The 26,505-nt window shown below is 42.9% G+C and overlaps 1 protein-coding gene across 1 annotated transcript in view; it reads left to right on the top strand.

Annotated features, from left to right (window-relative positions):
• RAPGEF4 (Rap guanine nucleotide exchange factor 4) overlaps positions 1–26,505 on the top strand; it is a 221,515-nt gene that overhangs the window by 113,670 nt on the left and 81,340 nt on the right. Inside the window, exons 5-8 of the mRNA XM_084812949.1 lie at positions 706–778; positions 3,264–3,328; positions 22,541–22,594; positions 23,489–23,595. Coding sequence (XP_084669075.1) covers positions 706–778; positions 3,264–3,328; positions 22,541–22,594; positions 23,489–23,595 — 299 coding nt within the window. The remainder of the gene's footprint in view (positions 1–705; positions 779–3,263; positions 3,329–22,540; positions 22,595–23,488; positions 23,596–26,505) is intronic.

Here is a 26,505-nt window from a genome sequence, read left to right on the forward strand (position 1 = left end):
TGCTGAGAAACAGTATATTGTTTAATGGATTTCTCAGGGTTTCCATCCCTGTGGAGGGAGCCTTACGCTCCCTTCAGACTGACACCAATCACAAGCCACCCAATGGGTGTGGCCAGCCCATGTGCCAGCATCTAGGTGGTGAAACTAGCACATCCGTTCTAGGTAGCCCATGGGTACCGAATACCTGCGTAGGGCTACAAGTATGATTGGTTTAATTCTAAGCAAGCTCTTCACAAGAGTAACTCCTGTAGGTGCTGTACTAATTACCTGGGGTCCAATATCACGTTGTTCTCGTACAGCAGTATCCTACTGGAACCAACCAGTAGCGCAACAGGAACTGGTGGCTCCTGAAAGAACTGGAAACGAGTGCAATACTTGCTTCCGGAATGGGGAAGGTCAGCAGAGCTCTCAGAAGGGAACTCCACTGACCTGTGCTGTTCTGGAAAGGAGTATTTCCGCTCATTTCTGGGGTTATTTTAGGAACCGCTAATCCATATTGCGCTAGTGGTCAGTTCTGCAGGTGCCACAGCACTAGTGTAGGCACAGTGGAGGTACTAGATACTGCCCGTAGGTTATAAGCAGAAGGAGAAAGAAAATGGACATCATGTATGGCCCTCAGAACTCCGTTTTTAAACCCCATCTCGTTTAAAAGATTCATGTGAATAACTTCCGTCAAAGTGATGTCTGAACTATTTTCCTCCCCAGAAATATCGCCAGTATATGTCAGGACTTCTTGCTCCTCCTTATGGTGTTATGGAAACTGGCTCCAACAATGACAGTAAGTACTATAAGGTTGCAGTCCTATGCAGCCTTAGCTGGGAGTAAGCCCCATTGAACACAGTGGGACAAACACCTATCATCTGCCTGTCTGTCTGCCTGCCTGTCTGCCTGTCATTAATTCTAGGCCACTATTAATGGTCGAATGCTCCTTTGAAAAGAACCACAGGTTTATGCTGCATGTTTTGAAAGTCAGTATATGGAATTCATGTTACTTACTGTTATTAAGAGTGGCCATTATCTATCTATTTATAACATCCCCTCTGACAGCCAAATTATACCTTGCTCTAATTATGTAGCATGTAGCTCTAATTATGTAGCATGTAGCTCCAATTATGTAGCATGTAGCTCCAATTATGTAGCATGTAGCTCTAATTATGTAGCATGTTATCTTTTTATTTACCCTGACGTATGAATGTGGGACCTAGATTTGGATCAGGAGTGGACCACTGCACTCCAGGAGAGGACAATTAAACCATTTCTCCCCTCCTGTGCTGTTTTTATACAAAACGACACACACACACCCCCGCAGAAAAAAAGCCTCCATTGACATTTCTTTCTCCTTTTTTTTCTTTCGTTAATCTCCCTTGAAAAGGGGGCAGATTGGGGGGAATGGTGGAGGGGGAAGATTTAATCCTCCTCTTCTGGAGCTCAGTGGTCCCAATCCTAATTGGGGTCACATGTGCTTATACTAGAGTAAATAAAAAGATAACCCTGAGCTGCACTGTATGCAATTAGCATAATGTGTAGTTTGGCTCTGAGTGCGTGGAGACAGAAGGTGAGGAATGTGTGTGTTGGGGATTCTCCAGTGTTCATGAGGGTCTCTGTCCACAGTGAAAAATACTGAGGTATCAGAACAACACAGACACACATGCAACCCCAGAAACTGCTGCAGTGAATGGGCTGCATATGCATCCCACCTTCATGCTGTCAGGGAATGAGTAATAAGAACATTCAGGAAAAGAGGGCCCATGAGCAGAAGGAGGGCTTCTGAGGGAGATCTTCCCCCATTGCCTCTCCTTCCAACCTGTAAATTCCTCACCTAGTGGCTGAGATAAATTTCTCAGGTAAATGGAGCTGGAGGTTTAGGTGGCTGAAGGGACCCAAGCCACCTGCCACTTCCTTCTCAGCAAAAATAAACTAAGACCCCAGCATATGTTCCTGTGTGCAAAATGTTAGACGCGGCTCCATGCTTTTCTCAGCCATGAAATGGTGACCTTAGACAAATCGGCATCTCTCAGGGCCTACCGCCACACAATAAATGCACAGTTAGTTACTCTTCTGTCTCAGGAGATCCAAGGTGCTTCCAGACAGCAGGGTCCTAGTGCTAGCAATCAGAAGGCATTCTGCAGCTATTCTACCTTTTACTTCATGGATTTTCTGCTGTAAGATAAAGACAGAACCAGTGGTGGGAAAACACGGGAGGGTTACTAGTGGGAGACGTCATTGTCTGGACATCCTGTAAAATTCTGTGAATGAGGCAGGGTGGTGGTGCCATAACCACCTCATCTGGAAGCAGCCCAAGTGGTCTTTCTTCAAGGTTGCACATATGTTGAAAGGGAGCATCACCTTTCCCAGCATTTAAACCTAGATATTGTCCATTTTGCAATTAATATGAACTTGAGCACGCTCCGGGAGAGAGCGCAGGACAGGAAGGCCTGGCGTGCTATGGTCCATGGGGTCACGAAGAGTCGGACACGACTGAACGACTGAACAACAACAAATTGTCCATTTTGACCAGGGATGTTGTGTGTAATGTAATTGTTCTGGACAGCTCCTGGATATTATTGGTGATATTATTTGTGAACAAGCAACATAGCTCCTTCTTCCTCCCATGCGTGGATCATTTTTGACCTTGCTAGCGTATTATTTTATTTCAGGTGTACTTCTACAGAAGCTGAGCACTCCTACATTATACATTGTACATTGTCCCATTCAAGAATGGGAGTGCTCATACAGTGCATACACACACACACACACACACACACACACATATATATATATATATATATATATATATATATTGAATACCACCAAAGTAATCTTCTTCCACAGGAGTTCTCTTTCATTTTGCTCCCCCTGCCCCACATTTAATTATTTGAAAGCTGTGTGCACCCTGTCCCAGTGATTTTTTGTTTGTTTTTTGTAAGTGGGCAACAAGCATCTATTTCACCACAGCAAGTATATTTCTGAGCCTTCCATTAAGTGGCCTTGAGGGGGATACTTTTCAGTTAGTTCTTAGATTTTAGTAGATACATATGCTGGGTTGTCTCACCCAAGAGAATGTGAGGCTTAAGAATATATGGTGTTACTGGTTTTGGGGAGAGTCTGGCAGGGCCCCCAGCCTCAGTAAACCATCTGTAATATGGAAATAAAACTGATCTTGATTAAGGGTCCAGATGTAAGGGAAAGTGATCTCCCGACTTGAATTGCAAGCTTCATTCCTCAGGGGGTGTTATTCTAATATATACCCTGCTTTCTTATAGGGATGCCTGACAAGGAAAATATGTCTAGTAGCAGCCTCTGCTCAATCTCTAAAAATGGCAATAAGGTAAATACTTTTTGTTGTTGTTGTAGGGATGGAGGGGCAGTAAACATCTATGCGTGAGTAAATTAAGTTAACCTTTTTGTGAAAACATTACTGAGGCTGCAGTTCTATACAGTAGGGGTGTTGAACCTCTTTCAGTCCAAGGGCTGAACTGAATTTTGGAGAAGTTTCCAGGGGCCGCATTCCAGTGGTGGGTGGGACCAAAGGCAAAAGGGATGGTGCAAAAATGCAAAAAATACCAGCGTATGTTAGCTTAAAATTCTGACTGCCAGTAACAAAGCCTTAGTAACGAAGCCTTTGACCATTAAGATAAGAGAAAAACGTTCCTGGTGTTCAAAAGCCAGGAAACCACCAAACGATCAATGTTTAAAAGAAAGGGGTGTGGTCAAGGGAATGGAGGGTGGCTTTGTGGGAATTCTTGAAGTGCTGGATTGGTACCCTGAGCAGGCTTTCGGTTCAACACCCTGCCATACAGACTTACCTGGGAGTAAGTCCCATTGTACTCAACAGAACTTACTTCTGTGTAGAATTGCATAGGGTTGCACGTGAAAAAGGAAATGCCTCCATTGTTGAATGTTTTAGATGCTTGTGAAACTACATATTACTTGAATAAGTCAGGGTTGTACACATGTTACTGTCAGTTATGGCAGAATAAATTAATCACATCGGGAGGAAATGCCAGTGTCTTTGCAACAAATGTGAAAATCAGGTTGGTTAGGGTGCCATTGGACCATTTCTGTCAGTGAAATTCTGCACATTCCCAAGTTATAAACGATTGGTTATGAAAAAACTAAGAGAGCAAAGCCGAAGCCGATTTATATTGGTAGGACAGGCAATTTGCCCAAACGTTTGGCATTAGTGCATCAGTCTGAGACAATGAGATGTTTGAGACAATGAGATGTTTGCAGCTGGAAAAAAATAAATTGAATTACTTTTAATTAGCTTTATCAGAAAATTCAGAAACTAGTAAGAGTAAATCCTGCATCAGGGGCGTGGAACCTCAGGCCCTGTAGATCAAATCCAGCCCACCTGGAGTTCCAATTTGGTCTTCTGGGGATCTCCAGATAGCCCCCTCGCCCTGCCCCGCCCCTTTCCCTGCCTACTCATCATTTGTGGCTTCCCAGCTTGTGTTCCCCACAGCCCTACACCCCAATTCTAAAAAGTTGTAATGACTCCTCTAAAGCTTAGTTACTGGCAGTAAGAGCTTTAAGCTAAAATATTCTGGGATTTTTCATATTTTGACCCCACCCCTTTTGCCTTCATCTGCACCCACTACTGGAATTCAATTTGGGCTTCTCCAGGGTTGAATTTCACCCTCAGGCTGAAAGAGCTTCGACCCCCCTGTTCTACATGGATAAACCAATGTCAAATTCAAAAATCACATTGTACCCTTTATTATCTTTAAGGCTCCATTTTTGTTTCTTGGAACAACCTGGCTGCTATTGTGCTGAGGTTGCTCTCACATCACTCCCAAGAACCTACATAGTTCAAGATTATTCTGAGGCTACATATCATGCTCTTGATGCATCACTTAATCTGGCAAGCAACACAGCGCTTTATGTAACTCCACAATCTGACTTGACTATTATTATTATTATTATTATTATTATTATTATTATTATACTTACTTACTTCTCTATACCACCCAATGGCTGGAGCTCTCTGGGCAGTTTACAAAGATTAAAAACATTAAAAACCATTTACTTAAAAAACACATGAACAGACAATATACACAAAAGAAACATATATCTAAAACAGCTTCAAACCAACCATCTCAAAAACAAACAACCATAACCATAAGACATTCCAGGATCAATCAAACACTTGTGATATACTGTCGAATGCCTGGGAGAAGAGAAATGTCTTAACCTGGCGCTGAAAAGATAATAATATTGGTGCCAGGCGGGCGCCAGACTACATGGGTAAAGTTTCCGATATTACCAGAATGATGTGGGAGCAGTTGAAGGATGGCAGCATGCAACTTTGCCACTCCAAGGAACGTTTAAATGGGATCTAAGTGACAAAGAATAGACAGCACGGCAACACACTGTCATCCGAGCAAAATGGTTGTGGACTAGTTTGTTTGTTTGTTTTGTAATAGGAAATGGCAAATTCATCAAATAACCACTAGTGGTATGCAGTGATCAAAGAAATTTATATGGTATATATCCTGTGAATGAATTCTCACCTTCAGTTTTAGAATGAAGGAAATCTCTAATCATTCAGTTGACCCCATACAACACGTTATATAGTTAACAATGCCTTTTTCTCTGTTACTGATCAGGTAGGGATAGGAAAAGTTCCAAATTTGTGTGTCCTTCGATTTTTATTTTATTACAGTATTTCGTTTTTTGGCTAGTGAGGAGTTGCATGGTCCATCTATTTTCTATTTCTGTTATTAAAATTAATAGCCTAATCAGATCATAAGAAATAATGCTTTTGGCAGATTTTACTCAAGTGAAAATAACTGCTCCATTAAAAAAAAACCCAGCACATTTTTTTCTTATTCAGTTCCACCACTTCCTATCCGTCTGTCCTATTTCCTTAGAGAGATTGATCTTTTTAACACATCTTTTAAACCTTTAATAACCTTACAGGCATTACTGCATATACTTGGTTTTCCTCTTGTCTTACAATTTGGTACTTCCTGACCCATCCTTATCCTGCATGAAAGTAAACATGTTTGGGTGGAGTTAACTTATGGCACTTTGATAGAAATGTCCATTGTTGTGAGTAACACAGGAAGAGAGATCAGCATCTCCAAACATGTTTATTTATTTTTAACCAGGATGCAACTTCCTTTTAAAAAAAAGCTGATTTAAACTCGGTCAAGGAAGGAAAACTAAGCAAGTATACTTAGAAATAAACCCCATTGAAGTCATGGTGACTTTGTTCTGAGTAAATATGCATAGGATCACACTGTAAGGGCATTTCTACACCAGCCTAAAATCCTGCATTTAAAACGGGGTTTCTGCTTCCATTTTAAATGCAGGATCACAACTGACTCCCTTTACAAGCGCTTCCTCCCCGCCCTCCGCCTTCTCCCAGTATCTGAGTCTTCCACTATCTTCCATTGATCTCGCTCCTCCTCTTGCTGCTTTAACTCTTGTCACGCAGGAAACTGAAGCAGAACACCATGGGGTAATGTGATACCTCATTATCTGCGATCTACGTATTTAAAGATGGAACAAAGGGCATTTAGTGCAGGAGGGTCACAGCAGGGTCACTGTGTCATGTAAAGAGCCCGCAAACTTCTGTGAAGGAGCAATCTTAATCGCAGGATAAAAGCCCAGTATGAAGGAGCCCTAAGTGTACTTTTCATTACATCCTTTGAGAAAGGGATAGTTTATTATCATATCAGCTGCCACTCAATATAAAGAGGTGTTAATGGTTTCAGGGAAGCAAACAAAGAAATCTCTGAAGAATTTTTTGAACATTCTTTAAAATATGAACGTGATATAAAATAAAATTTGCCTAAATGAAAGGTACCAAAAATAACTACTGTAGATCAGGCAAATTAGATGGGCTTGTCTAATAACAAAGGCTGATGATGATAGGAAAGGCCTGGGGGAAAAACAACCCGGTGCCAGTCAGATGGACTACCATAGACTTTGTACCTTTCTCAAGTATTTCAATGAAGTAGGAAACTTTAGGCAAAACACTATTATTAGCAGTGGAGGCTGGTGGCTCCGATGTCAGTGGGGCGGTGAATCTGCTCCAGGTTTCAGTCAGAACCAGTCAGACTCCTCGGAGTTGCCGCGGAGCGGAGCTGGCTGGGTTAGGATTTTGGGGGGAGGTGAGGAGCTCCTCCCCCCCACTGTGAATCACCCCTGTCAAAAAGGTAAGTGACTTTCGGACATCCCTAGTGCTGAGGGACCTAATAATCAGTGGAGGCTGGTGGCTCCAGTGTCAGTGGGGCAGTGAATCCCTCCAGGTTTCAGTCATCAGAACTCTAAAGGAGCTATCCAAGATGTGAAGCACTTTGGATAGCTCCTTTAGAGTTCTTGTAGCAGAAATCTGGTAAATTACGTAGCCTATCACAGCCTCCACAGGGATGCAAATGACATCCCAGAGTTAGCCGTGATAGGCTATGTAAGTATTTACATAGCCTATCACGGCAAAAATGGGGAAGTGAATGGCGGCCGCAGATGCGGCTGCCATTCGCAAAGCAGCGCGAACGGCACCAGGTAAGTGCTCCATTTCGCGTGCCTTTTCGCGGGGTGGTGGGGCGGGGGGCTTCGTTCCGCCACGGATTTCGGTGGGCTGGATGTCACTGAGATCTGTGGCAGAATTCTCTGACATTCCTACTCAGCACACAAAGCCCCACTGAAGTCAGTGCGACCTCTGGAGAAAAGATGGCATGAGAAGAGCTATCTTCCAAGCCCCTCCTTACGTTCCATTGGCCAGCTGCTTGAGCGCTATTGTTGGGCGCTATTGAGTGCTATTCACCACTGTCTCTCTTCTACTTGGACCTTATGTGATGGAGAAAAGGCTTAGGAGTAGGGATGGGTGGACAAGCGATGTACGCATTCGCCCAGGTTCCCTGAACATCACCCTGATGTTCTTGTCATCTCATTTACCACGGTCATTTGTGATCTCTGTTCAGTTTGCCCAAATGGAAAAAATTGCAGGGCAAAATTGAGTATTTTCCAAAGCTGCAGAACTTCGCCCTATAGACTAAAGCATGGAATTGTGCAATTTTAAAATTGCTAACTGCTTATTCGATAAAAATTCGTGCATTTTTCACATGTGGCTGTGCACTCAACAATTTGTGAACATTTTCAGAGAACATGTTTTCCTGCTCACTCCGCTTTTGGGGTTGCAGACGAGGTTTGTTTGACAGTTTTGCAGTACAAAGTTCTCATATAAGTGTTCTGAGTGCATTAGATCAGAATAGATGACGGCACATTGTTCTGTGCTAGGGGATAATGTTAGGAATGTTTGGACATCAACAATCCTGCTTCAAAGCAGTTTAGACTTTCAACAGTATTTTAGAAGCCATAATCTGATTCAGTTTTCAGTTTTAGGATTTGCCCTCTTTAAATTATGTTCACCTCATTATTCTTTGATAGGTTGATAAATGGTCATAGTTTTTGTCCTGGATCCCTAGCAGAAGTGAAGAACAATGTGTACCAAGTTAGATGCCAAGTTATAAGTAATGACTACAGGCCTATAGTTTAAATAGACATACAATCCATCTCCCCATGGTGGGGAAGACTGAGCAGATGACTGAGCAGATGACCTGCGTGGCTTCTGCTCAGTCTGCTGTCCAGGTGATAACCACTGATGGGCAGCTTCAAGGCCCCTACTTGCTCTCCCTTCTTATGGTTCTTTATCTTTAAATTGGCCTTGGACTGGGGGGCCTTTCAAATTGAGGACAACTTCAAATAGAGGACAGCCCTCTGACGGCCTTTCAGCTCTTCCCCAAGAAATTAGTTGTGGATTTCTTTGGGTGGGGGTGGGGGGACAACCAAAAATGCTGCCAACTATGGGGCAGAAGAGCAACAGCTTGTTAGTTTGACTGTAGATTTATTTATTTATTTATTTATTTATTAAATTTATTAATCACCCATCCGGCTGGTAGTAGAGAAAGAGTCCTGAGTTTTAACTAATTAATTAATCAATCTATTAATTAATGTATTCATTTTGAAATATTCTAGGCTGCCTTCCAGGCCAACAGCCCTCCCAAGGTGGCTTATGCAGTAAAGTCCCATACAGTAAAAACCCATACAGTGCTAAAATAGCAGAAAGTAATAAAATGGACCAGCACTAGCAATAAAACATCTAGCTAGATAGGAATAAAAATCTAAGACACAGTTCCAGCTTAAAAACCAGAACAGTCCAATAAAACATCAGGAAAAGGCCGGAGAAAGCAAGTAAGTTGACTTCAGGCCCTTCCTAAAAGCTTGCAATGAGGGGGCCTGATGGACCCCTGCTTTTTTTCCTGCTAGCTGTCGAGAAGCAACCTTGGGGTAAGGAAGAGCATCCTGCTGCTTTTGAAAAGTGATGCCGTGACTAGCATCTCTGATCAGGGTGCTTGCCTACTTCTCACCCATCCTCAGCAAGTACGTTTGTAAACAGATATTACAAAAAGCCCCTAAGAAGTCCGTGCTCTCTCCTCTCGAAAGGCTGCCCTTGGAACTTCCTACCACTCTGGGAGGTGGAAAGCAGAGAACAGTATTTTACAAATATTTATAGACTACAGGTTGTGTCTTTGAACAAGATGTTTCTTCTTCTGTACAGGAAGAGATGAGGCTCCTCATTTCAGATTGTGCTCTCCCCTATTCTAGAGGCTTAGGGTGTGTAACTATACATATATGTAGCAAATTAAAATTACCTGCAACTTTTTGCTTAGTCCCACTTCACAGATTGGCAGACCAGACAAAAAGGTCTCACCACTGCTTCAGTTATGCTCCTCCTATGAGTCTAGTGAACCTCCAAGTGAAGGGAACTCCACAAATGTGAAGAAATGACCAAGAATTCCTATCCATGTGCTGTTGTCATCCCTTCATGAGGCATAGATGATATTGTTATCGGGACTCTTTTTCACAGTTTGTTAGGGATTATGGTGAGAGAAAGGTAGGGAGATATGTATTTCCAAGGTCATATAGGGCTTTATAGGCAAATAATAACAATGGCAGATTCTGGAGAATCCTGGCTTACTGTGAATGAACTACATGCACTTTTGTTCCTCCTTGGCTCCTCCCATTAGTGAGACTGGCTAAATAAACCAGTAGTGTTTGCTTAGCCTCTTGTCTGAACCTGGCTTGTTGCTCCTATACAAGCCAGGATAATAAACCAGGGGTTATTCTTGGTTTACAAATCCTGGCTTGTTTGGGAGCAACAAGCTAGGATCCTGGGCTTGGATGACACAGATGGATCGTGTACATGGAAAGAAGAGTAAACCAACACACACTCCTGAGGTGCAAATTGTGGAGGAGTCTGACAAATACATTTGTGATATGCATCTTGACATATGTGCAGGTCTTCACTTATCCTTGGTTCATTCCTTATGTAAGATAAAATATCGAAGCACACTGAAGTTTGCTTGAGCTGTTCTTATATAAGTTGAATGGTTAGAAAGCCATCATGTCAACAGTGAAGGTATTGTTTCACACTTTCCCTCCTCCAGGCTCAAGAAGTTTAGAGTAACTGTCATTAAAAAGAGATTTCCACAGTACAGACAAGAGGGATATCCAAAAGAAGAAATATACCAATGAAATCCCAGAAGAACTTTTGAGAAGGCATAGCATTTATCAAATGATCAGTCCCTGATTGCTTCGTGTAAATTTGCTGAAGTTGCTTACATGTGTATTTCCTTTAATTCCAGTCATCTGTTGAAACAGAGCAGGTTCAGTGTTCTTGACATCCACATTGCATCCTGTGATTGAGGTATATGCACAAAAATGCTGAAATTAACCTCATCTGAAATTGCTCTAGTTAAGAATAAAAACAAAGACAATGCATTGAAAGTAATTAGGGCACTCTATGTAAACAAACAGGGCTTTGTGAATTCTACTTAGTTAGGAATGTAACACTGATCTCTTAGTGCAGTGGTGGGCAACTTGTGGCTCTCCAGAAGTTTTGGCCTAAAACTCCCATAAGCCCTAGCCAACATAGCCAATGATGAAGGATTATGGGAGCTATAGGCCAAAACGTCTGGAGGGCCACAAGTTACCCACCACTGTAGAATAGGAGGAAACTGATTTGGGCCAATTATTCAATCATAGAGCTGTCTCCCCTCAGAAGCACTTTTCCTCTCTCCAGATATTGAAACCCAAAACGGGGGCAACTGTACCTTTGATGCTGTGTGCACCCCAGTTTTAGCACTGAGGTTTCCATAGCATGACTGAAGAAATCCCAATCACACCACTGTAGGGCTTGAGGCTGACACTCCACCCACATGCCAAGAGGGTTAATGGTAGTTTGAAAGAGCATGTCTACATTGGGCAATTTAGGGCACGGGGGAACTTTAGGGGGCCCTCAGCAAAGTGTCCTGTGGTGGGCTTCATCCTACATTGGAGCCCCTTCCCCCAGTTGTGGAGTTACCTGGTGGCAGATGGAAAGTCCACTGCAGGGATGCTCTGGAGCACTGGAGGGAAATTTAAATGGTCACTTTCCAGAGTCAGCCACCCAGCGCAGGGTTCCCAGGGCACACATCAGAACCAGTAGGTTCTGCTGTATCACAGGGGCTACAGCTGCTGCCTGAGGATGCCAGGGGCTGATGGAGTCAGCATGGCCTGTGATACACTCACGATGTACTGTGTGCTTCCCTTACAGACTCACCGTGCCCTTTTTTTTGCCATTTCACTAAAATGCCCAGCTGTGCAGTCCTGTGAGTGTGAGGGTGTGACACTTCAGTGACTGTTTTGTCTTTGAGGGGCTCTGTTGTGTCTTTCTGTCCCTTTTTAGGTAAAAAGTGGGCGTTTTGTGCTCCTTCGTTTCCACACCATCAGTTTGTCATTTCCCCAGCCCGAGACTCTCGTAGGGGTTCACACTCACAAGCGTGATTGCTATGTGCCTAGCTATCGCTCCAAAATGGTGGCTGGAACAATGTTGGTCATTCCCCAAGACCCCACCCCCTGGCCCTTGGGTACTGAGTCCACAACCGTTGCAAAGATACGAAGCTGCAAAACTGTGCGAAAGTGTGATTAAATAGATGAAAATGCCCCTCTGTGTCTCTGTAACCGTGCAGCTGTGAAGGGATGGGGGAGTAAAGGGGCATCACAGAGTGGCACGGGCACTATGCATGCCTACAACATGCCCACTGCAAAATGCGAAGTTGGTTTGGGGAAGGGACAGATGGCCCGCAACTGCGGGGGAACCCTCAGCAAACCCCAAAAGTCTCAGTTGGAACTCCACATTTTCCGGGCGAAAACCACGGGTGGCTGCGAAGTCACGACTGTGTCATCTATCATGAGGGACCTCGACTCGCATTTTAAAAGTAAAATAGTAAAAGCCCGGTGTAGATGGGGCCCAGGTTGCTCTTTTCTGGTTGGGAATGCTATAGCAGTGACCCAGGTTTTAAAACCTGGTGAAAACTGAATTTGGAGCAGCAGCAGCAAAGGTATATGGCAGTGCCGCGGCTAAGTAGCCTAAGTAGTGAAGTGGCCAGTCCGTTTGGTAAATGTGCCAAACCAAAGCCTGAAATGTGAGGTGGTGTGACTCTAGGGTGTGCTTTGTAGGACATAGCCCTTGGAGCTGTGGGATGGTTTTGCTGGAAGTCTATTGAGCCAAGGAGCAGGCAGGGGGAGTAGTAAACTAAAGGGTATGCCTGATGCTGCGCTATAACCACACCTCAGATCTCTTCCGCTCCTCTGCAGGAGTGCCATAAAGTCTCCTGATACCTGCACCATTTGTGGCACCTGAGTCACACATAGCCATCCACAGTATAGGCCAGCAGTGGGCAGGTTTGTAGCACTCCAGACTATATTGGACTGCAGCTCCCATCATCCCTCACCATAGCCTTTGCTGGATAAGCCTGATTGGAGTTGCAGTCTATCAACTTTTGGAGGGCCACATGTTGGCCCACCCCTGGTATAAGCCTTCACCTGCCCCCCAATATGACTGGTGAATCTGAGGAAATGGACTGTAAGATTCAGCCTGCATGTCTGAACTACGCAACTGAGCATGCTCTAAAGCGGGGGCGGGGGGAGCAAACCTTTGGGGTTGTGGGCACATTTGGCATTTTCAGAAACTGTTCTGGATGCCACCACAAAATGGGAGGTGTGGCAAAGGACATGTAACCTGCCCAAAAGACAGTCCAAGGCAGAGGTGGGGTCTGCGACCCAACTAGGGATGGGTGAACATGCGATGTTTGAGCTCACTGATGTTCACTGAATTCTTCCTCGAAGCTTGTTTCATCTCGTTTGCGTTCCCAAGCGCAAGCGTCTTTTAAAAAATTTTAATCAGGAAAAAAGTGCATTTTTGATCAGGAAACTGCGTATTTTCCCCCATAGGCTAAACTGTAAAAATGCACAAGTGTGCGCTTTCGAACTATCTCCTGCTGGCAAAATAACATTGATTTGGTTACTTCTTTCTTCTTTTGTTTAGCCAGGAAATGCTACCAGAGATGCTTAGCAGGCCAGCTCTTTTTTAGATTTTAGGAAATTGGCAAAAACTTTTTTATTCCAGCAGGTGGATGGGAGGGCAAAGCTACTAACAAGACTTCTGTTTGCTGCTGTATTTCTTTGTTTTTGCTTTTTAAGGTTTTAGAATTTTTAAAATTGTAATTGTTACTCTTGTTAGTGTGTTTTAACTTATTTATATTATGTTCAGAGCCACCCTAAGGGCTTGGTAGAACCATGTGGTGCGATAAAACTGCCTAAAAATAAATACCAATATAAGTAATGAAATTATTTAAAGCAGCAATGGCATGGGTTCTCCTGGCATCTTCTCCCACACAAACAATCCAAAAGAAATCCTTAGGAAGGATTATTCTTTTGGGATATAGGCAAACACATCTGTGTTGTGTGGATTCTCTTCATCACACTTTCTCGACATTTCTATTTTTAGAAATCCCATGTGCAAGATACGACAAATATACCCATGGGGAATTCTTCATTTCAAAAATATTGTACAGGCTTTTAAGTAGCGTAAGATGATTATCATCATTATCATTTAATTTGTATGCTGCTTTTCCACAAATGTGCTCAAAGCGGTTCACAACACAACAGCAATACAGAAACAAGAAAGCATGCCAATACATCAATTACAATAGTACATCATACAGTAATACACAAAACGAACAATTCCTTTCACTAATATTAACAGTATAACAGTTCAAATGAATTACAAAATAGGCAATATCAACTGTTATACTACAATATCAGTTATTATTTATCAGTAATGTGCAAGCCAGAGGCAAATACACCAGACCTTTCCTATGCATTGAGGCATTAATAAACAATACATACTGCAAACAGCTACCCCAGGAGTTCAAAGTGCAGAAAATAGCAACCAGATTTCATACAGCCTGCAGCAGCTGATTTCTCCTGTGCTCCACCCTCTCATGGTGGTGCAGCTCTCAAGGCTCCAACAGAGACAAGGGTGATGGTGTTTAGTCTCTTTCCCCATGTTCTGGATGTTTCTGCTGCTTCTGATGATGGCATGGCATCATATACTTTATAACAGGGATGGGGAATGTGTGGCTGTCCAGATGTTGTTGGACTGCAGCTCCCATCATCTTTCACCATTGGCTATGTTGGGTAGGGCTGATGGGAGTTGCAGGCCAAAAACATCTGGAGGGACACATGTTTCCCACCCCTGCTTTATATCTATGTTCTGGAGGTGGGATATAGGACCACAGAAAATGACCACATCAGATGGGGCAGAGGATCATTGAGTGTGATCAGATGCAAGTCAGAATGGCATTTTGTGCCCTTGTTCCTTTGCCATATATTCTGTGTGATTCTATCACAGTCTATAAAGACATGTACACGTGCTCCATTAGTTTTTGCAGCTCGACAGTTGGGGAGAAAAGTAATTACGGTGAGTAACAAGGTAGCCTTTTTCAAGGTTCAGTTCTTCCGACAAGCCGAGCGCATGTGAGCAACACATTTGGCACTGATGTTTGAAACAGCCAAATGAATTCTCCTGAATCTTGCAATTATTCTTTCAACACTGGCAGAAAAATTTAAAAAGGAAATTTAAAAAGAACACCTAGATTTGTGTAAGTCATTCATAGTGTCTTACAAACAGCATTGTGAACATCTGTCCTATGAGTAAGGAATGAGGACTTGCCGTTACAGAATGAAAATGTAATACGAAGCCAATGAAATAATCGATCAATACGTGGAATAACTGTGGCAGCTTTCCTTCATGTATACAAAGAAAGACTGGGGGCAAAGATATCAGAGATTAATAAGGAAGAGCAAGAGTAGATAAAATGATTTACTGTCTCACTGACATGTATTAGAAACAGATTTTTAGCATGATCCTAATCATGTTTGCTCAGAAGCAAATTCCAGCAGCTCAACAGGGCTTATTTTCCAGTAAAGAACACTTACAGGGTTGACTCAAAACTGTTGTATATCCAAGTCTCATGCAGGCTACTGCCCCATTATTTCTACAGTGATGGGAAAATGCTGTACAATTCTGTGAAGTTTGACAATTTATGTCTATTTAACATTTACTGACAGATATTTCCCAAGGTACATTTCACAGAATTCAACTGGACTCACTCTCCAGGAAGTGTCCTTAAGACAGGGTTGCACTACTGAGACCCTGAATACCCTAATGCTAAGCAGGTTGCTTGGGTCTAAGGCCCATCACTGTTTCTTGGGGCAGTAATACTTCACACAAGACTTGGGTAAGGTTGTGGATCGGGTGTGTCAGATTGTTCCTTGACTCAGCTGGGCACCAGTTCAAACATGATGAAAGGCCATGGGACCCAGTCTTCCCCCAACCTCATGCCCTCCAGATCTTTTCAACTTCAAGTCCCATCAGCCTCAGACAGCATGGCCACTGGTCAGGAATGCTGGGAGTTGTAGTCCAAAACATCTGGAGGGCACCAGCTTGGGGGAGATTGTCATAGGATCTTCCTGGGACAAGAAACTGAAAGCCACATGCCTCCAGGTACTCCTCCTGCCTCCAGAGCACCTCCAAATCCCACTGGAAAAACATCCCTGCAAACAAGAGCTTTTCTACACAAGGAATTTATCTTGCACTCTTCATTCCCTACTCATGGTTGTTTATGTGTTCTTAAGACAATATTGTGACCCTCCAGTTTTGCTTCTGTTTGTAAACAGATTTTTTTTTAGATCAGTGAAAATGGGGTGGTATTTCTGATGGTGAATGAAAATGCTGTTTCCACTTGTGTATTTGTGCTGTTCTTGTATACCACAGTGCCACCTAGAGGTTATGTAGCAGAAAAGCAGAAGAGGAAACGTTCCTTATGTAGTGCTCAGATCTCAATTCTGCAATGAAACCAAAAGTAGATGAAGTGGATTAACAGCCTTGTATAGGAAAGCTCCAAGAAGACCAGGAGCAAAGCAATTCCCAACGTGCCTCTTGCTTTCTAAGTCACGTGCAAGCTATTGTTCTGTGATTTCTATAGTGATGGAAAAATGCTAAACAATTGCATGAAGATTTACAACTTACTTTTTTTTTTAACATAAAATCAGATCTGACCTTAGAGCATGGGAAATAACCTGTGTAGACACACCCTAAGGTTCACCGGGTAGTGTCTTTTGGCAGCCAGGAAGAATCAGAGCAACTTTTTTTTTAAAGGTCAAAGTAGCAGCAAAACTACAACTCTTCTGTAATTGTCTCCAAAGTTCATAAGGTCTTTATTGCCCTTTCCTTCTAAAAACCTGGAGGGAGAGATGTTCTCGGGTCATCTTAGAGATGGAGTTACACAGGATGAGCATCACAGCACAAAACGCTCTCCTCGGAGGAATAGGCATGAATCACACGTTATTTTATGTGGTAAGGATGAGCACTTTGGGCCTTCAGTCAGTGGCACATTTTGACTTTGAAAGTACAAATAATTTAAATAAACATGTTTTTGTTCAGTATAAAGGGGCAGAAATTCATCATTATTGCATAGATTAAAACATTTCTGGCAAACAATTTCCATCCCCCCACTAAGAATGGCCATGACAAATGCAGCCTCAGTATCTTGTATGCACAGGCTGGTGGTCAGTGTTTTGCCTTCTGGAGTACCTTATTCAATTCATGCAAAGCAGTTATAGCCGCTGTTTGGCTGTAGCGGAGGAGCAGAAAAGTGACAGGAAAATCATTGGTTGTGTTCCAGTCTTCCTGTGCGTATTTGCTCACAGCCCATATTCCGCTTCAGCATTCCTGTTCTTCTGACATTGGCCATGATGTGTCATTTTTGGTAATGGTTGGGTCATTTTGTGTGTATGTTTTGAAAAAGGAAGGGCATTTACAGTTTGTCTGAAGCAGCACAGTACAAAATGTTAAATAATGCATGCCTGACATAGCATTCTAACATATGTTGGCTGCAAGGATTCCACAAAGAGATTTTTAAAGGGACATACGTTAGAAGTGTTATGAATAAACAGAGTTCACCAAAATAGAAATGATGTTCAATTTACTGTTCTTTAAATAAATGCATTTTGCTTTTTCCATTTGTGCTCTTTAATAGGGACCAAACTGGATGTTGCATAAGGTACCTGTATCCTTTCCCTTGCAGGTGTGAAAGGCAGCTCTGGGGAAGGGTGGTTTTGAGCTGAAAAACAACACAAGGGGAAAGGGTCAAACAGCCTCTCCCCACCCCACTCTGCTCAGAATAGCAGCCTTCCCAGAACACTTTGGGTTACAGAAGAGGAAGATTAAGAAAGCAACACAAAACTCTGGCCAGGCTCTCGTCAGATGTAGCAACATTTAGTCTTCCAGGTGCTGTTGGACTCCAACCCCCATCAGCCCTAGCCAACATGGCAAATGGTTAGGGATGATGGGAGTCGTCATTCAACTTCTGAGGGGCCACAGCTTGCCCACTTCTGGTCTAGTTTGACCCTAATAGGTCTAAATGCCCCCAAACAAATTACCTTTAGTTTTGCAAAGGCACTTTCTCAGTCATAGTGCTTGGGGCCTCTTCACACATTACATTATTTTAGGTGTACACCTAACAGTTTTTTTAAGTGTAGACCTGAAATGTGAAGTGTGAATGTGACAAACAGTGTTTCAAAACACATGCATCACACAGACATGCTCGTAACATATCTGAGATGGACTCTTGCTCCCAGCTGAGTGTACAGTGTTCAGTGGCAAACCCAGGTGGTTAAATTTATAATGTGTGAAATGGTGTTTAGAATCATCCTTCTTTTTTTATGATATGGAAGGGAAACTCAGGTTGAGAAAAATTAAAGTGTTGAGTGTTTGCCCATCTGGGAACAAAGGTGAGGTCTTCCAACTTCTCACAAGTGCCTGACTCATTGACTTTTCTTGTGATGTATTTAACGATAAGAAAATGTGTATCCTGCTTTTGAAAGCACCCAGAGTAACTAAATGCTAGGTGATAAAACAAAACAAAATTAAATCAAACAAAAAAGTTCATAAAAACTCATACAATCAAGAAATGATTCCTGGACTGCAGATTAAACAGTCCAGAAATCAATAAAATTTATCACCAGTTATGCGTGAAACCCTGGCGTATTTCGTACCGTCCTTTCCCAACCAATTGCCCTCCAGATGTTTTGGACTACAACTCCCAGCATTCCTGACCATTGGCCATGCTGGCTGGGCTGATGGGAGTTGAAGTCCAAAACATCTGGAGGGCACCTGGTTGGGGAAGGTTGCTTTAGACAGTTAGTTTTCAAGTAGACACTCATGACATTTCTGAAAAGATGTGTGGCTTTTATGAGTTTCATATCCAGAGTAAGGTTTTTGTTGTGCTACTAGTTGTTGTTGATGTTCAGTCATTAAGTCATGTCCGACTCTTCGTGACCCTATGGAGAATAGCACAACAGGCCTTCCTGTCCTCCGCTGTCTCTCCCAGAGTGTGCTCAAATTCATGTTCATTGCATCGGTGATGCTATCTCACCATCTCATCCTCTGCCGCCCCCTTCTCCTTTTGCCCTCAGTCTTTCCCAGCATCAGGTTCTTTTCCGGTGACTTTTCTCTTCTCATTAGGTGGCCAAAATATTTGAGCTTCAGCTTCAGTATCTGTCCTTCCCATGAGCAGTCAGGGTTGATTTCCTTTAGGATTGATTGATTTGACCTCCTTGCAGTCCAGGGGACTCGTTAAGAGTCTTCTCCAGCACCACAGTTCGAAAGCATCAATTCTTCGGCTCTCAGCCTTCCTTATTGTCCAGCTCTCACAGCCATACGTTGCTACTGGGAAAACCATAGCTTTGATTACACAGACCTTTGTCGGCAAGGTGATATCTCTGCTTCTTACTATGCTGTCTAGGTTTGCCAGAGCTTTCCTCCCAAGAAGCAAGTGTCTTTTAATTTCATGGCTACAGTCACCATCTGCAGTGATCTTGGAGCCCAAGAAAGTAAAATCTGTCACTGCTTCCATTTCTTCCCCTTCTATATGCTAGGAAGTGATGGGGCCAGATGCCATGATCTTAGTTTTTTTAATGTTGAGTTTCAAACCAGCTTTTGCACTCTCCACTTTCACCCTCAACAAGAGGCTCTTGAGATCCTCTTCGCTTTCTGCCATTAGGGTGGTATCGTCTGCGTATCTGAGGTTGTTGATAATTCTCCCGGCAATCTTAATTCCGACCTGTGATTCATCCAACCCGGTGTTTCTCATGATGTACTCTGCATATAAGTTAAATAAGCAGGGCGACAATTTGCAGCCTTGTCGTACTCCTTTCCCAATTTGGAACCAATCGGTTGTTCCATGTCTGGTTCTCACTGTTGCTTCTTGACCCTTGTACAGGTTTCTCAGGAGACAGGTAAGGTTGTCTGGTACTCCCATCTCTTTCAAAATTTGCCACAGTTTGTTGTGATCCACACAATCAAAGGTTTTAGCATAGTCAATGAAGCAGAAATAGATGTTTTTCTGGAATTCTCTTGCTTTCTCCATGATCCAGCGAAGGTTGGCGATTTGATCTCTAGTTCCTCTACCTCTTCGGAACCCAGCTTGTACTTCCGGTAGTTCTCGGTTCACATACTGCTGAAGCCTAGCTTGTAGGATTTTGAGCATCACCTTGCTGGCATGTGAAATGAGCGCAATTGTACGGTAGTTTGAACACTCTTTGGCATTGCCCTTCTTTGGAATTGGATTATAAACTGACCTATTCCAGTCTTGTGGCCACTGTTGAGTGTTCCAAATGTGTTGGTATATTGAGTGCAGCACTTTAACAGCATCATCTTTTAGGATCTTAAATAGCTCAGCTGGAATACTGTCATCTCTGCTAGCTTTGTTGTTAGTCATGCTTCCTAAGGCCCACTTGACTTCACTCTCGAGGATGTCCGGCTCAAGTTCAGTGACCACACTGTCATGGCTATCAGGGACATTAAGATCTTTCCTGTATAGTTCTTCTGTGTATTCTTTCCACCTCTTCTTAATCTCATCCGCTTCTGTTAGGTCCCTGCCTCCTTTGTCCTTTATCATGCCCATCTTTGCACAAAACGTTCCCTTGATATCTCCGATTTTCTTGAAGAGATCTCTAGTCTTTCCCATTCTATTGTTTTCCTCGATTTCTTTGCATTGTTCATTTAAGAAGGCCTTCTTGTCTCTCCTTGCTATTCTCTGGAAATCTGCATTCAGTTGGGTATATCTTCCCCTTTCTCCCTTGCTTTTTGCTTCCCTTCTTTCCTCAGCTACTTGTAAAGCCTCATCAGACATTGGCTTTCTTGCATTTCTTTTTCTTTGGGATGGATTTCGTTGCTGCCTCCTGAACAATGTTACGGACCTCTGTCCATAGTTCCTCAGGCACTCTGTCTATCAGGTCTAATCCCTTAAATCTATTCCTCACCTCCACTGTATATCCATAAGGGATATGATTGAGGTCATACCTGAAAGGTTTAGTGGTTTTCCCAATGTTCTTCAATTTAAGCTGAAATTTTGCAAGAAGCAGCTCATGATCTGAGCCACAGTCAGCTCCAGGTCTTGTTTTTACTGACTGTATAGAGCTTCTCCATCTTTGGCTGCAAAGGACATAATCCATCTGATTTCGATATTGACCATCTGGTGATGTCCATGTGTAGAGTCGCCTCTTGTGCTGTTGGAAAAGAGTGTTTGCTATGATCAGCGTGTTCTCTTGGCAAAACTCTATTAGCCTTTGTCCTGCTTCATTTTGTACACCATGGCCATGCTTGCCTGTTATCCCGGTGATTTCTTGACTTTCTACTTTAGCATTCCAATCCCCTATGATGAAGAGGACATCTTTTTTTGGTGTTAGTTCTAGAAGGTGTTGTAGGTCTTCATAGAACCGATCAACCTCAGCTTCTTCGGCATCAGTGGTTGGGGCATAGACTTGAATTACTGTGATGCTGAATGGTTTTCCTTGGATTTGTACTGAGATCATTCTATCGTTTTTGAAGTTGTACCCCAGTACTGCTTTTTCCACCCTTTTGTTGACTATGAGCGCTACTCCATTTCTTCTAAGGGATTCTTGCCCACAGTAGTAGATCTAATGGTCACCTGAATTAAATTCGCCCATGCCTGTCCATTTTAGTTTGCTGATTCCCAAGATGTCGATGTTCAATCTTGCCATCTCATGTTTGACCACCTCCAGCTTACCTTGATTCATTGATCTTACATTCCAGGTTCCTAAACAATATTGTTCTTTACAGCATCGGACTTTCTTTTCACCACCAGACACATCCACAGCTGAGTGTCCTTTCGGCTTTGGCCCAGCCGCTTCACACTTTCTGGCGCTACTTGGAAATACCCTCTGCTCTTCCCCAGTAGTATATTGGACACCTTCCGACCTCAGGGGCTTATCTTCCGGCGTCATCTCTTTTAGCCTTGTGATACGTTTCATGGGTTTTTGTAGGCAAGTATACTGGAGTGGGTTGCCATTTCCTTCTCTGGTGGACCACATTTTGTCAGAACTCTCCGCCATGACCTGTCTGTCTTGGATGGCCCTGCACGGCATAGCTTATGGCTTCAGTGAGTTACGCAAGCCCCTTCGCCACAACAAGGCAGTGATCCATGAAGGGGTGTGCTACTAGAAACCACCATAAATGTTGGTTAATGATGATTAACAAAAGTCTGTGGTACACAGCTGGTTCCATGTGGCTTGGAAATCAGCTGAAACTGGCTTGTGCCTTCAGCTGCTAGACACAGAGATGTTTGTGGGAATATTGTAATTTACCAAATTTGTATTATTTACATTGTATGGGGAGTACATTGAGGATCTCGATCTGCTGGACAACTTTACAGGATGGTTTCATTGTATGTGGAAAATTGACTGAGAAAATGCAGCTGAAGTTGACTTAAACTATAAAAAGACCCATGTGATTTGTCAGTTACATGGTGATTTGCTGTTTGCTTGTTTTTATATTGTTATCTGAGCATCTCATTGCCATGTTTTAACTCAGTAGTTTATACATAGTTCTGTTTTCATCTAAACCTAGAGCCTAGTTTTTATTAATTACTATGCATGATAGCCATGATACTATAGAGAATTACCTTACCACAGGCAGAGATTGGTTTCTATCATTTCGGACTTCCAACAGATTTCATTTTAGTAAGTTCACTTTTTTGTTTTTGTTTTAAAAAATCACTCCCATTTTTGTTTCCTTCATCAATGCTACCTTTGTTTATTTCAATCACATTTTATTTTTCAGGCTCTTTTCATTGATCATCATATTGCACTTCATCCAGCTAAATCCATTGCAGAGGTAATAGGAGTTAGATGTGCAAAAGGTCTAGATAAATTGAAATAATTTATGATGGGGTTATCCAATGCTGTGAGATTATCCATAGTAATAATGCTTTGATTATAAGATGGTTGGGTAATTTACCCTAGTGTAGTCCCATGCATTAACTGTAAATACTCTGGACTAAATTGCTTGTCTGATGGCTTTACCACAAGTCAATGCAGAACTCTTTCTCTCTCTCTCTCCCCGCTCCCTCTCCCTCCCTCTCTCTCTCTCTATACACACACACACACACACACACACACACCTCACTTCTCACCCCTATTACCTGTCTATGACATATCTGGCAATTAGTGTAGGAATCATACTAATTGTACATAACTAAAAAGTTACTTTGACTCATCATGGGTTGCAAATAAAGCATATCCCTTGTGTGGAGTCGGTCATTTTCTTTCTCTTATGTTCCTCATCCACTCCTCCCAGTTCAGGAGACAACGTTCTTTGCTCTCTCTCTCTCTCTTTACTTTTTTCATGGCTATGGAACCTTATACATTGATCAGAGAAGCCTTGATCATCTTGAAAATGGAAAATAATATTAAAAATGAAAATCTTGTTTTGAAACCAGGTGTGATAGCAAGGTATAATTCACAGATGGGGAGTATGTACACAGACCTGTCATCTCGTGGAAGAACTTCAGGTTCCAAGAAGATACATAGGCATATATGTAGGACCATGTTTACAAACCCCATTGTGCCATTAAAACCTAGCTTATTACGCTTTCAGGTTTTGTTTAAGAAGATAATGCTAATGGTATTACTACATACAAGATGGTGGGTGCTATTTTGTCTTTCAGGAGACCATGAAAACTTAAAATATCTTCACTACCTTCTTTCCTTCCTCTTCATCCTCCTCAAGGTTCCATCAGAAAAAATCCTCCATGCTGGAAAGGTGTTGCGGAATGCAATCCTCTCCCGAGCACCTCACATGATAAGAGACCGCAAATATCACCTGAAGACATACAGGTACGTGTGAGCCGATTGTATAAGGAAACACACACACACACACACACACACACACACCTTTCTTTTTGTGAAGAGCATCTTGTGATTTTTAATTATAGTTTGTTATCTGTTGAGGTTTCCAAATATCTGAACTTATAGAATTATAGAATCATAGAATAGTAGGGTTGGAAGGGGCCTATGAGAACATCAAGTCCAACCCCTTGCTCAAAGCAGGAATCCAAGTCAGAGCATCCCTGACAGATGGCTGTCCAGCCTCGTCTTGAAGGCCTCCAGTGTGGGAGAGCCCAGCACCTCCCTAGGGAATTGGTTCCATTGTCGTGTTGCTCTAACAGTCAGGAAGTTTTTCCTGATGTTCGTCCGGAATCTGGCTTCCTGCAACTTGAGCCCATTATTCTCTTTCCTGCACTCTGGGATGATCAAGAAGAGATCCTGGCCTTCCTGTCTGTGACAACCTTTCAAGTACTTACTTGGGATATTATGACCACACTCCAAGCATGCTTAACCCGGTTGGAATCTGTGGCTCTTCGCATGTTTCATTCTGGCCTGATTAAGAAGCCAGTGCTGCATTCATAGGCCAGGCATCCTGGTTCAAACAAGACACAGACCACATGGGTACGTTTGCCTTCCACACCCAGGGTCCTGTTTAAATTGTGCCTCTCTCTCGGATTTTAGACTCAGACTGCAATTCTACAGCCCACAGGTGGGCAACTGGTGGCAACTGTGGAAACCCACTCATATATCTCTGCTGCCCAGTTGATCAGCCATCGGCTGAGCGGTGGAGAACAGACTGCTGTTCCAGTACTGCTAATAGCAGCCAGGAAACAGAAATCTTGAATAAAAGAAATCACTGGCAGAGCAGGAGAGTGGCTACACTCTGGCCCCACACCCCAGCAATCCTAATTGCTGGGACAAGAGTTTGTGGGTGTGAATGGATGTGTGTGTTAAGGGTATAAGGGCATATTCTGTGTTAAGTGGAGAAGAACATGTGTATGTGTGTGAATAAGAGTAATCTAATACCTGGGAGTAAGTCCCATTGAACTGAATGGAGCTTACTTCTGAATAGACATGTATAGGAATGTGTCAGTGTAATTGTATTTTACTCTGTGTGTGTGTGTGAGAGAGAGTAGATGTAGATTTCTGTTCATTATTGTTCATTGTTATATGCATCCTCCTGGTGGCAGCACTGCCTTGTTAAAATGAGCTATCCTCTTCTGGCAGGTAAGAATGTAAAGCTACTAGAGAGATTTAACTAAGTTTTTTCTCTCTCCAGTAATAGCAATGAATTGCAGCTTTTGCAAGGAACTAATTTTCAGTGGGAACTAAGTCATGATGTCCCATTGATTTCAGTGGGACCTACACTCAGTTAACTTAGTCTGGATCCAATCGACTAGTTCTACATACTCAGGCTGCATTCCTATGCATCGTTACCAGGGAGTAAGTCCCAATAGCTTTGTGCTGTCAGAGACCATTGTTATAAGCAACTGAACAAACTAGGTACATCTGTCTCCGGGTCAAAAAGGAATGGTGGTGACTGATTTTGTTTATAAGATTGCTCTAGTTAGTATAAAGTATAAAAATGTCGCTAGAACAAATAGATCTAAGAATGGCCCTTGAAACTTTGCCCCCTTGCTACGGAATCTTTCTATTTCCCCAATTATGGAATGATCTCCCTGATGAGGCCCACCTGGCACCAACGTTGTTATCTTTTTGGAGCCAGGTTAAGACCTTTCTTATTTCTCAGGTATTTGGCAGCACATGATGAGTTTTAGTCAGGTCCTGGATTTGTATTATGGTTAGAGTAGGTTGCTCAAAGTTCTTTTAGATATATGTACTGTCTGTTTATGTGTTTTTATGTAAATGGTTTTTAAACTTTGTATTGTTGTTGTTTAGTTGTTCAGTCGTGTCCGACTCTTCGTGACCCCATGGACCATAGCACGCCAGGCCTTCCTGTCCTGCGCTCTCTCCCGGAGCGTGCTCAAGTTCATATTCATTGCATCCGTGATGCTATCTAGCCATCTCATCCTCTGCCGTCCCCTTCTCCTTTTGCCTTCAGTCTTTCCCAGCATCAGGGTCTTTTCCAGGGAGTTTTCTCTTCGCATTAGGTGGCCAAAATATTGGAGCTTCAGCTTCATTATCTGTCCTTCCCATGAGCAGTCAGGGTTGATTTCCTTTAGGATGGACTGATTTGGCCTCCTTGCAGTCCAGGGGACTCGTAAGAGTCTTCTCCAGCACCACAGTTCGAAAGCATCAATTCTTCGGCGCTCAGCCTTCCTTATAGTCCAGCTCTCACAGCCATACATTACTACTGGGAAAACCATAGCTTTGATTAGACGGACCTTTGTCGGCAAGGTGATGTCTCTGCTTCTTACTATGCTGTCTAGGTTTGCCATTTGTATATAAACTTTGTATATTGTATCTTTAATGGTTTCTAATCTTTGTAAACCAGCCAGAGAGCTTCAGCTATGGGGCAGCATAAAAACGTAATAAATCATCATTGTCATCATCATCATCATCATCATCATCATCTCTTCAACAACAACACTGCCCTCTTCCCTTGAAGCTGAAATGGTGTTCCAGACATAAGAGTTCCTTTCAGGGGTGGGAAACCTCTTTCAGTCTGAGGGCCAAATTCAGTTTTGGAGAAGCTCTTAGGGGCTGCATTCCCGTGGAGGGCAGGGCCAAAGGCAAAAGAGGCAAGGCTAAAAATACCAGCATATTTCAGCTTAAAGCTCTTACTGACAGTAACTCAGCCACAGGAGAGGCATCTCAGTCTTTAGTGGGAAAGAAACTGTGCAAAAGCCAGGAAACCATCAATTGGTGGTCGGATGAAAGGGGTGGGGCCGGAGGAATGGGGATGTAGCTACCTGGGGAACCCCAGAGGTTTAGACTGGACCCCAGGAGAGCTGGGTT

The sequence above is a fragment of the Heloderma suspectum genome, chromosome 1 (genome assembly GCF_057233095.1).
Source record: "Heloderma suspectum isolate Gila_16-S chromosome 1, 16-S_ref, whole genome shotgun sequence".
NCBI classification, from domain to species: domain Eukaryota; kingdom Metazoa; phylum Chordata; class Lepidosauria; order Squamata; family Helodermatidae; genus Heloderma; species Heloderma suspectum.